At 47.0% G+C, this 12,016-nt stretch overlaps 1 protein-coding gene across 1 annotated transcript in view; it reads right to left on the bottom strand.

Moving 5' to 3' along the window:
* Positions 1-4,736: 4,736 nt before the first annotated feature.
* Positions 4,737-12,016, bottom strand: part of cfap77 (cilia and flagella associated protein 77) — a 76,628-nt gene continuing 69,348 nt past the window's right edge. Inside the window, exon 7 of the mRNA XM_067231311.1 lies at positions 4,737-5,446. Within this exon, the coding sequence (XP_067087412.1) occupies positions 5,336-5,446 (111 nt within the window). The 3' untranslated portion in view covers positions 4,737-5,335. The remainder of the gene's footprint in view (positions 5,447-12,016) is intronic.

Here is a 12,016-nt window from a genome sequence, read left to right as displayed (position 1 = left end):
CATGTTGTGGTCATTGTGTCTCAAGTACCAGTATTTGTGTGTAAACAATTGAGAAAAACTGTAAGCCCCATTGTACCGAATTTGGCTGCAGTTCCACCAGAGTTCCACTGGGGATGATCGCGAGCGAGTGCATGTTGAATGGGACTCTATGGAGCTAAACGGCTAAATTTGTCTCTTTCGCCTGATTGTCATTGAGAAATCTCTGATTTGATTGTATTTTTTGCATGTTCACGAGTACTTATGTCCTTTTGATCTCTTACAGGGTGAGTCGTTGTTGCCCATAACACGCTAGCATTCTGCTAATGAATGCTGATTGGTTAGTGAAGGACTGATACGACCAGAGCTCCTGCTTGATGGCATCCGAAGCGGAGTCAGAATGCAGACATCCCAACCTGCAGAGACTCATTTCCGGGAGGTAGCTCCCCCCTCCCCCCCGGGACGCAATCCGGACGCATGGTGTACCCCCTCAAACTGCACGTACCCCCCCCCCCCCCAGATGCAATCAGGACCAAGAGTATATGGCTGCAGCCTACAGCCTCATGCCCTCCCGTCTCATGCTTCTACTTTTCAAAATAAAAGCTTGTCTGGTCTGCTATTTCTCCTTCCTACTTTGTTGTACGTGTTTTTTTTAAAGCTAGACTACAAACAAAAAATCCATTCTACGGCTGCAGCCTGGGAGGCCCGGTTGAGTTTAGGCATCACAACGACGGTTGAGGTTAGGATTAGTTTAAGGCCAGGAGTCGTAGCAGAGGAGAGAGGTTAAGGTCAGCAAGCAGAGTCAAGTAAGAGCACAGAGGTCGAGGTTAGGTTAGGCACAACCACGACGGTTGGGGGACAATGATGGTCGGTACAGCACACCGTGCATTTTGTCACCTGCGATGTGTTCTTTTTTTTTAAAGACTGATGTGTAGCCTACCTTAAGGAAAATCACAAAAAGAAACCATCAAAGTCTGCAACAATAAATTTCTCTAGGTAACGTTAGCTAATATTCGCTAAGAAAGAATTTAAGAAATGTCAACATAAAACGCTGATGCAGTTTAAAATGAAAGTCATCGCAGGTTTCATCAAATATACGTTAATACACTTATTGAGTGACTTGTTGCCCCCTCCCTGAGTCACCAACTTACCGCGGTGGAGAGGTTTGCGTGTCCTAATGATCCTGGAAGCTATGTTGTCGGGGGCTTTATGCCCCTGGTAGGGTCACCCAAGGCAAACAGGTTCCAGGTGAAGGATCAGATAAAGCGTGGCTCAAAAAACTACCATGAAGAAAACTAACAATGGTTCTCAGTTGCCCCTGCCCGGAAGCGGGTCACCGGGGACCCCCCCTGGAGCCAGGCCCGGGGGTGGGGCTCAATGGCGAGCGCCTGGTGGCCGGGCCTTTTCCCATGGGGCCCGGTCGGGCACAGCCCGAAGAGACAACGTGGGACCCCCTTCCAGTGGGCTCACCATCCGCAGGAGGGGTCATGGGGGTCGGGTGCAGTGCGAGACGGGCGGCGGCCGAAGGCGGGGGCCTTGGCGGTCCGATCCTCGGCTGCTCTAGGGACGTGGAACGTCACCTCGCTGGCGGGAAAGGAGCCGGAGCTGGTGCGCGAGGTAGAGAAGTTCCGGCTAGATATAGTCGGCCTCGCCTCGACGCACAGCATCGGCACCGGAACCAGTCTCTTTGAGAGGGGCTGGACTCTCTTCCACTCTGGAGTTGCCCTTGGTGAGAGGCATCGAGCTGGAGTGGGAATACTTGTTTCCCCTCGGTTCGGCGCCTGTACGTTGGGGTTCACCCCGGTGGACGAGAGGGTAGCCTCCCTCCGCCTTCGGGTGGGGGGACGGGTCCTCACTGTTGTTTGTGCTTATGCACCAAATGGCAGTGCAGAGTACCCACCCTTTTTGGAGTCTCTGGGAGGGGTGCTGGAAAGCACTCCTCCCGGAGATTCCCTCGTCCTCCTGGGGGACTTCAATGCTCATGTGGGCAATGACAGTGAGACCTGGAGGGGCGTGATTGGGAGGAACGGCCTCCCCAATCTGAACCCGAGCGGTGTTTTGTTGTTGGACTTCTGTGCTAGACACGGCTTGTCCATAACGAACACCATGTTCAAGCATAAGGGTGTCCATATGTGCACTTGGCACCAGGACACCCGAGGTCTCAGTTCGACGATAGACTTTGTAGTCGTGTCGTCGGATCTGAGGCCAAATGTCTTGGACACTCGGGTGAGGAGAGGGGCGGAGCTGTCAACTGATCACCACCTGGTGGTGAGTTGGCTACGATGGTGGGGGAAGACGCCGGTCAGGCCTGGCAGGCCCAAACGTAATGTGAGGGTCTGCTGGGAACGGCTGGCAGAATCCCCTGTCAGAAGGAGCTTCAACTCCCACCTCCGGGAGAGCTTCGACCATGTCTCGGGGGAGGCCGGGGACATTGAGTCCGAATGGGCCATGTTCCGGGCCTCCATTGTTGAGGCGGCTGACCGGAGCTGCGGACGCAAGGCGGTCGGTGCATGTCGCGGCGGTAACCCTCGTACTCGGTGGTGGACGCCGGAGGTGAGGGAAGCCGTCAAACTGAAGAAGGAGGCCTATCGGACTTTGTTGGCTGGTAGGACTCCAGAGGCAGCTGATGTGTACCGGCAGGCCAAGCGGAATGCGGCTTTGGCGGTCACGGAGGCAAAAACCCGGGCGTGGGAGGAGTTCGGCGAGGCCATGGAGAATGACTTCCGAACGGCTTCGAAAAGGTTCTGGACCACCATCCGGCGACTCAGGAGGGGGAAGCAGTGCACTGTCAACGCTGTATATGGTGGGGATGGTGCACTGCTGACCTCGATGGGGGACGTCCTGGATCGGTGGAAGGAATACTTTGAAGACCTCCTTAATCCCACCAACACGCGTTCCGACGTGGAGGCAGAGTCTGGGGACATTGGGGGGGGCCCTTCTATCTTTGGGGCTGAGGTCGCCGAGGTGGTTGAAAAGCTCCGCGGTGGCAAGGCCCCTGGGGTGGATGAGGTCCGCCCGGAGTTCCTTAAGGCTCTGGATGTTGTAGGGCTGTCTTGGTTGGCACGACTCTGCAACATCGCGTGGACATCAGGGACAGTGCCTCTGGACTGGCAGAGTAGTAGCCGGTAGTAAGTCGAACTTGTTCCCGGTGAGGGTTGGACTCCGCCAGGGCTGCCCTTTGTCACCGATTCTGTTCATAATTTATATGGACAGAATTTCTAGGCGCAGCCAGGGCGTTGAGGGGGTCCGGTTTGGGGACCTCAGGATCGGGTCGCTGCTTTTTGCGGATGATGTGGTCCTGTTGGCTTCATCGGGCCGTGACCTCCAGCTCTCACTGGAGCGGTTCGCAACCGAATGCGAATCGGCTGGGATGGGAATCAGCACCTCCAAATCTGAGGCCATGGTTATCGACCGGAAAAAGGTGGAGTGCAATCTTCGGGTTGGGGAGGAGATCTTGTTCCAAGCGGAGGAGTTCAAGTATCTCGGGGTCTTGTTCACGAGTGAGGGAAGGATGGAGCGCGAGATCGACAGGCGGATCGGTGCGGCGTCCGCAGTGATGCGGGCTCTGCATCGGTCCGTTGTGGTGAAGAAGGAGCTGAGTCGAAAGGCGAAGCTCTCTATTTACCAGTCGATCTACGTTCCTACCCTCACCTATGGTCACGAACTGTGGGTAGTGACCGAAAGAACGAGATCGCGAATACAAGCGGCCGAAATGAGTTTTCTCCGCAGGGTGTCCGGGCTCTCCCTTAGAGATAGGGTGAGAAGCTCGGTCATCCGGGAGAGGCTCAGAGTAGAACCGCTGCTCCTCCGCATCGAGAGGGGCCAGTTGAGGTGGCTCGGGCATCTGATAAGGATGCCTCCTGGACGCCTCCCTGGTGTGGTGTTCTGGGCACGTCCCACTGGGAAGAGGCCCCGGGGAAGACCCAGGACACGCCGGAGGGACTGTCTCTCGGCTGGCCTGGGAACGCCTCGGGGTCCCCCAGGAAGAGCTGGTGGAAGTGGCCGGGGAGAGGAAAGTCTGGGCCTCCCTGCTTAGGTTGCTGCCCCCGTGACCCGACCCCCGGAGAAGCGGAAGATGATGGATGGATGGAGTGACTTGTTGCACTTGTTGGTTAGTTTTTAACTGATTTAACTACTTGTACTCACTGTAAATTATATTACTGTTGCTTGCTTTCCTAAAGGTACACTCTCGCACTTTTGAGGTTCATGTTGTGTAATTTGTAATGTGTTTAACTACATGCTCTTATGTTTCTTCCTATTGGCACTTTGCTTTTCACAATATATGCTTCATGTTTTGGTTACCCGCAATGTTTTTGGGGCTATCACGTTGTTTATGATCATTGACCTATGCACTTTTGTAAAGCTCTCTCTTGGAAGTCGCTTTGGATAAAAGCGTCTGCTAAATGAATGAATGTAAATTGTATACTGTGCACGTGACAAATAAATCACTGACATATGGAAGGATAAGAAGCTAACTAGTGTAAAACATGCCATGGGTTGGTTATCCTCCTGTCCTCCCCAATGTTTTAAGTCACCAGCCACCACAGATTTCTTCATCTATCTCACGCATCTCCTTCTTGTAAGTAGATATTCATATGCTCATTATTTCTGTGTTAGTATAATAATAATGAAAACAGCATAGCCCTATTATAATCACATGAATATGGTTATAAATAAAATGATTAGTAATCAAGTGACTTTTTCCTTCAAATACTTTAATATTTCATAATTGAAAACATTCTTTGGATAAGCTAGGACAAAATAATGTGAGGAAAAAGCAATGTTCTAGGAGGCGATACTATAGAAGCATGCCGCCTTAATCTACAATGTTTCCAGATTGAATTCCTTTAAATATGGGGGTCAGATGGTTGAGCGGTGAGGAAGTCTGGCTATTAATCAGAAGGTTGTTGGTTCGATTCCCGACCATGTCAAATGACGTTGTGTCGTTGGGCAAGGCACTTCACCCTACTTGCCTCGGGGGGAATGTCCCTGTACTTACTGTAAGTCGCTCTGGATAAGAGTGTCTGCTAAATGACTAAATGTAAATACTTTCTCAAGAAAAGGAAAGCTAATAAAGTCATCTCAGTTTAAAAGTTCACAAGGTTCTTTGTCACTGGGAATATTTTATTTGCTATCACAAGGTATGGTCAAATGAATGGTCACAGTTGTATTGGTGGTGACAAGGAAGAGAAACAGTCTGCTCCTTAACTCACAAGCAGTAAAATATTGCCAACACAGTAAGATTTCATAATCATGTTACCAATTTCTTTTGAAAGTAGATTTTCTCATGTGAGAATGTGAGTATATCTCATGCCTACACTTACACCCCCCTCCCCACCCTAGCTGTGAGCATGACGGTCTACACACTATGGTGTAGGTTCCCAGCCCAGGGTCCCTCTCCTGAGAACTGGGCGTTGAAGGCCTTCTGTGTGGTATCTGTGTCCCGAAAGGTGCTCAGAGCTGGACCCACCTGGAGGGAGAGGGAAAAATAATAAACACACAACGTACATGTATGCTGCTGGTTGCTTCTGTTCTGTTCATATACACACAGACACAGTATGTGTTTACTCACAGATTTGTAAAAAAGCATAATGGGAAGATATAGAGACACATGTGACCCATCTTCCATAGGACACCCTCCTCTCCTCTCACCTCTGGAAAGGCATTGGGGGTGTTTAATGAAAGCAGGTTTAGTGAAAACATAGAGTACAGTGGTGTGAAAAAGTGTTTGCCCCCTTCCAGATTTCTTATTTTTTTGCATGTTTGTCACACTTAAATGTTTCAGATCATCAAACAAATGTAAATATATGACTAAGATAACACAAGTAAACACAAAATGCAGTTTTTAAATGAAGGTTTTTATTATTAAAAAGAAAACAAAATCCAAACCTACATGGCCCTGTGTGAAAAAGTGTTTGCCCCTGTTATAAAATAACTTAACTGTGGTTTATCACACAAGTTCAATTTCTCTAGCCACAACCTGGCCTGATTACTGCCACACCTGTTCTCAATCAAGAAATCACTTAAATAGGACCTGCCTGACAAAGTGAAGTAGACCAAAAGATCCTCAAAAGCTAGACATCGTGCCAAGATCCAAAGAAATTCAGGGACACATGAGAAAGAGAGTAATTGAGATCTATCAGTATGGAAAAGGTTATAAAGCAATTTCTAAAGCTTTGGGAATCCAGCGGACCACTGTAAGAGCCATTATCCACAAATGGCACAGTGGTGAACCTTCCCAGGAGTGGCCGGTGTGGAAGAAATTGTGATTTCCTGTGTGCTTACATTATTCACTAATCAATAGAACTAGTCATTGGATACTAGTTAGTTCGTGGGTATGTGGTAAGAGTGCTTATTATTTCCTGCCGGCCGACTGGTCAGGAACGTGTTACCTTGGGTTTATTGTAGGAGCCCTCAGACCTGTAGATGGGTTGCCCCTGCACCCCTTTCCCAAACATTGGTGGCACCGCCACAAGAGAAGTATTATTAATGCAGATGCTAAGAAGATGGGATCACATTACGTGGATTCAATAGTACACAGTCACTTTTCACGTTTTCAGCTGCCATTCTCCCTGTGTATGGTGTTATCACTGCTTTTAGAGATATTAGGAGCTTAGCAGTAGGGTTGGATTCCATTGGTAATGAGACAGCCGACGCCTTAACCCTCGTGCTGCCTTCGAGTCACATGACCCAAAGGTTCATAACGAACCATCGTTGTGTTTACCCAATTTTACCCAATACAAAAACAAATAAAAATACTTTTATTTGAACAATTCCAATGTGGGGGGTCTGAGACAGCCCGACAGTTAAAAGAAAATGCTTCACTTTGTTTTTGTATGAGGTAAATTTGTCGCAATACGACGGTGGGTCACAATGACTGATGGGTCAGAATGACCCGAAGATAACACAAGGGTTAACTGCGGTTGCTTCTGAGATGAAGGCCATGAGGCAGGTAGTGCTACAGAACCGTATGGCACTGGATTATCTGTTGTCAGCTCAGGGAGGTACCTGTGCTGTGATAGGTCATGACTGTTGTACTGTTATCCACGATCAATCTGCTAATATCACAAGTATGGCTGCTCACATTAAAACATTATTTCAGCTTTGGGGGAACCTGAAGCTTGGAATTGTGCTGACTGACCTCCTCTGTTCGGGGTTTCTTTTTCGACTATCATTCAAATGGGAATCACTGGATTGGGCATGTTAATCGTTGTTGTGCTGATTGTGGTTTGTGCTTGGAAGATGTGTACTGCCTGCTGTGTACAGTGCTGTGCAGTAGGCTCTCGGAAGGCTGCCAGTAAGATTATGGTAGCCCAAATCAAGCCACAGACAAAAGCAAGCAAGACTGAGGATTGCTGCATTGCCCTGAGAATGATTGAAATGTCTGATATGTAATCTCAAGTACCAAGTGACTATTTTGCCAATGTAATAAAGATGGCCATTTGCCTCCTTCTATTTTCCAACTGATATACAATGCTGTATGCAATCTGAATAGATCTGTCCTTAACCACAGATCAGTGAACAATAATTAAAGATAGTGGTTACTTTATCACTTTTATAAGGTCATTTCTAGGAGCCATTCACTTAATTGACTATGTACTTTTTCACCTGATTGGGTACTATCTAATACTTCTTCAAATCCCATAATCATGTATGCTGTGCTGAGTAGTAACAGATAAAGTATTGTTTGATTGTTAAGGTTTTGAAATGTTATGAAACTTGTGAAATGTAAGGCACTACAGCAGGCCCCAGATAAACAGTTGATAAATGTTTGTTGTGTTGACGTTAAACGTCAAAAGGGGGGACTGTGGAAGAAATTGGGATTTCCTGTGTGCTTACATTATTCACTAATTAATAGAACTAGTCATTGGATACTAGTTGGTACGTTCTCATGTAAGCTTGATATTAATAAGAGTATATTGTGTCAGGTTAATAGATGTTCGGGGTCAGGAGAAAGTACTGGCTAAACGTTCCTTGTCATGACTACAAGGAGAGCTCCAATTATGAACTCTCTAGTCTGAGAGTTGTCATGTGTTGGGAGCAGTGAATCTCTTTCTCTGAGACTGTTGAAACGTCATTACTGCCTGACTGTCACAATCTATGTTTACATTCTTGTGCCCTATAAAAGATGGTCCTCCGGCTTTCAGAGCTGAGAGAGACATGATTGAGACCTAAGCCTGGTGTCGTGTTGTCATTTTATTGTCAGGGGTTTGGTTTTCTCTCCAAATCTGCAGATTGATAATACTTGTGTTATCTTTGTCAAATATTTAAATTTGTTTGATGATCTGAAACATTTAAGTGTGACAAACATGCCAAAAAATAAGAAATCTGGAAGGGGGCAAACACTTTTTCACACCACTGTATGTTAGAGTTGATGGAAACTCTGGGTTTAAAAGAGCAGTATAGTGTTTCTCTGAGTCAGTTACCATGGCTCATTAGATTAGATAACATTTTATTGTCATCAAGATGGCGCCGATGATGGGAGCCGTGGCCGGTCGGTGTGCTTTGTTTTGTCTTGTCTGTTACAGTTTTCTCAGTCGCTTAGGTACATTTCTCGAATCATCCTCGACATTTGCAGAACAGTAAGTGCATTTCTCAAAACAATTCGTACAAATAGCAAAACACCATGGATTACCTGCAAAAGCCGGTCTCTTGCTCAAAATCCTTAGTTCATCTCTCAAAAGTAAATATGTGTCAATGAACATGTCAGTGCCATCAGAATGACAAGTCATTGTGTATGGATAAGACAGTCAAATTGCTTAGTCATGTTGTCAATATAACAGTGTACTCTGGAGGGATGTTCTGATGTAAACTATGGCTAAAGTTTTGATGACAATTATTGTAAATTGTAGGTTACGTTCCTGTCTGTTGGGCCACAAATTCTCATCCACATCACAACAAATATCTTCTCTTGCGACCCCCGCAAATCCTTGTCCTTCCATTGTCAGACATTGTAACATTGTGTTGTGCTCTGGCTATATATACTTGCCAGTTGATGGTTCATGAGATACACCTTTGTTAGAGAAAGTCAAGGTTCACCTGGGAGCAATTTACCAATTCAGGACAGATTTAGAAAAAAGTCTAATGGAAATGTATAGAAATATGCTTGACATATTATGACAATTTGTTCGACCATTTTGCATGTAAAGACTTATGCTATGAACTAATGCCTGAATGTTGTGTGGAGTGAGACTATTCAACAGAGACCCATTATAATACATGACATAAGCAATTGATAATGTAGGAAACAGCAGAGAATTGTACATAATCATTTGCATGGATGTACCAAACAGTGGCGATTTCTTTAAGACTGCAAGGGAAGCTCAGCTCCCCCTAAAGTGTAAAAAAAAATTATGGTCAAATATTTACTATTGTGTTAAAATTTTAACCCTTGTGCTGCCTTCGGGTCACATGACCCAAAGGTTCATAACGAACCATCGTTGTGTTTACCCAATACAAAAACAAATAAAAACAAATATATTTTAACCTTTGCAATGTGGGGGTTCTGAGACAGCCTAAAGGTTAAATGCGTCAGAACACGAATATCGAAGACAAGTTCGTTCAGAATCAGCTACATATATTAGCAGATCGACTGACTGATTTTCTTCTCATACATTCCCGTAGCGCCACAGTGCATTTCCCTATTGAAGCCCAGCTTCCATGGACTTCAACGGGGCTGCTTTGAACAGTTTTTTTCAGCGCTTCGAAACTATACGGTCATTGGATAAATGCTGTGATTATGTCCCACCCACGGACGCTCAGCTTCTCTGGGGGTAAATGGAGGAGTGGGCTGGCCATAGAGTTAATATAACTAGAGGAATCAACTTCCAAGATGGCGTCCCCATTCATTTCTATGAAAAGTGCTCAGTGGCGCAGTGAGGCAAGCAAGAGTACGAAACTGGACCGCGCCATCTTTCCACTTCCGACTCTTCCGGTCTAGCTTTAAACAGTGGCTCTTTTTTTTCCCTAGCTCGTGCACGCTTGCAACTAGCTGTACAGGTCATACTTTGCGACAACCAGTCGCAAGCATAGATTTATATGGTTGCGAGCGTGTGAGCTAAGGCATTGCAGTGGCAGAATGGGGTACATTTTGGTGAATCATTTTTTATAAACTGTAAACCTTTCTACTCGCCACGCGAGTTTGCGTCGCTCATCTTGGTGGGAGTTTACATGCTGCCGGGTCCACAGGCCATCGTTAGAGAGGCCCAACGCATGCTCACCGACCAGGTTCTGAGGGTGGAGCGAGCAAATCGGGATTCCCTGGTTATCGTACTCGGGACATTAACAAAGGTTATCGCAGCCACAAACTCCCCAAATACAGACAATTCATCAAATGCCCTACCAGAGAAGGGAACACTCTGGACCACTGCTACACTACAGTCAGTAGAGACTACCACACCTTCCCCCGAGCAGCACTGGGACACTCTGACAAAACAGTGGACCAGTGAGGCTATGGAGGATCTGTGTGCATGTTTGGACTGTACTGACTGGGATATGTTTGCGACTGCTACCAATAGTCTGGATGAGCTCACAGAGCTGTGACGTCGTACATAAGCTTCTGTAAGGACTGTTGTATTCCAACACGGACCAGGGTGAGCTACAACAACGACAAACCCAGGTTCACAGCAAAACTCAGAAGGTTGAGGTTGGAGAAGGAGGAAGCGTTTAGGAGTGGGAATAGAGACAGATTCAGAATCAACAGGTTTAGCAAGGAGTCAACAGGTTTAGCAAGGCAGTGAGAGAGTCCCCCACACCATTAACAACTCTCGCCTGGCCAACATTCCGAACGAGTTCTACTGTCGATTGGAAAGACAATTGGAACAACACCAATCCACCCAAGAGGCTTCCTCCCCCCCATCTCCACAGAGATGACTCTCTCCATTCAGGAAAGAGAAGTTAACAGACCACCATCATCCCGGTGAAAAAGCCAAGGCCAACACTGACAGCCATCACAGACCCTCTCCTGGAGCCCCTGCAGTTTGCCTACAGAGCCAACAGGCCTGTAGACGACGCATTTAACATGGCCCTCCACTTCACCCTCCAGCACCTGGACCCATTCTCACCTCCTCCATCACCATCTGGTACGCTGCTGCCACTGCCAAGGAAAAGAGCAGACTGCAGCGTATCATCCGCGCTGCTAAGAAGGTGATTTGATTTGCAACTCTCAATTGCAATTGATCTTGGTCTCATCTGTCCATAGGATGTTGTTCCAGAACTGTACAGGCTCTTTTAGTTTTTTGGCAAACTCTAATCTGGTCTTCCTGTTTTTGAGACTCACCAATGGTTTACATCTTGTGGTGAACCCTCTGTATTCAATTACTTTTGGTCCCTTAAAAAGGGGGGGCCACATATCAAATGTGTTGTAATTCCTACACCGTTCACCTGATTTGGATGTAAATACCCTAAAATTAAAGTAAACTAAAGTCTGCACTTAAGGCACATCTTGATTGTTTCACTTCAAATCCATTGTGGTGGTATACAGAGCCAAAATGATGAAAATTGTGTCAATGTCCAAATATTTATGGACCTGACTGTACATCCCCTGTTGTGCTGCTTTCTTGGTGAGGGAGCTGATGTTCAGTTCCCACTTGAGGTCCTGGGAGAGGATAGTGCCCAGGAAGCGGAAGGACTCCACAGTGTTGACTGGTGAGTCGCACAGGGTGATGGCGGTGAGTGGGGCTGTATTCTTCCTGAAGTCCACAACCATCTCCACTGTCTTAAGAGCATTGACCTCTAAGTTGTTCTGGCTGCACCAGGTCACCAGGTTGTCAGCTTCCCAGCTGTAATCAGACTCATCCCCGTCAGAGATGAGCCCAATGAGGGTGGTGTCGTCCGCCAATTTTGAGTTTGACAGATGGATGTCTGGAGGTGCAGCTGTTTGTGTACAGGGAGAAGAGCAGACGGGAAAGGACACAGCCCTGAGGAGATCCGGTGCTGATGGACCAAGAATCAGAGACGTGTGTTCCCAGCTTAATGCACTGCTTCCTGTCAGACAGGAAGTCTGTAATCCACCTGCAGGTGGAGTCAGGCACATTCAGCT

This window comes from Osmerus mordax, chromosome 28 (genome assembly GCF_038355195.1).
Source record: "Osmerus mordax isolate fOsmMor3 chromosome 28, fOsmMor3.pri, whole genome shotgun sequence".
Lineage (NCBI taxonomy): Eukaryota > Metazoa > Chordata > Actinopteri > Osmeriformes > Osmeridae > Osmerus > Osmerus mordax.
This window is presented reverse-complemented; position numbering and strand designations above follow the sequence as displayed.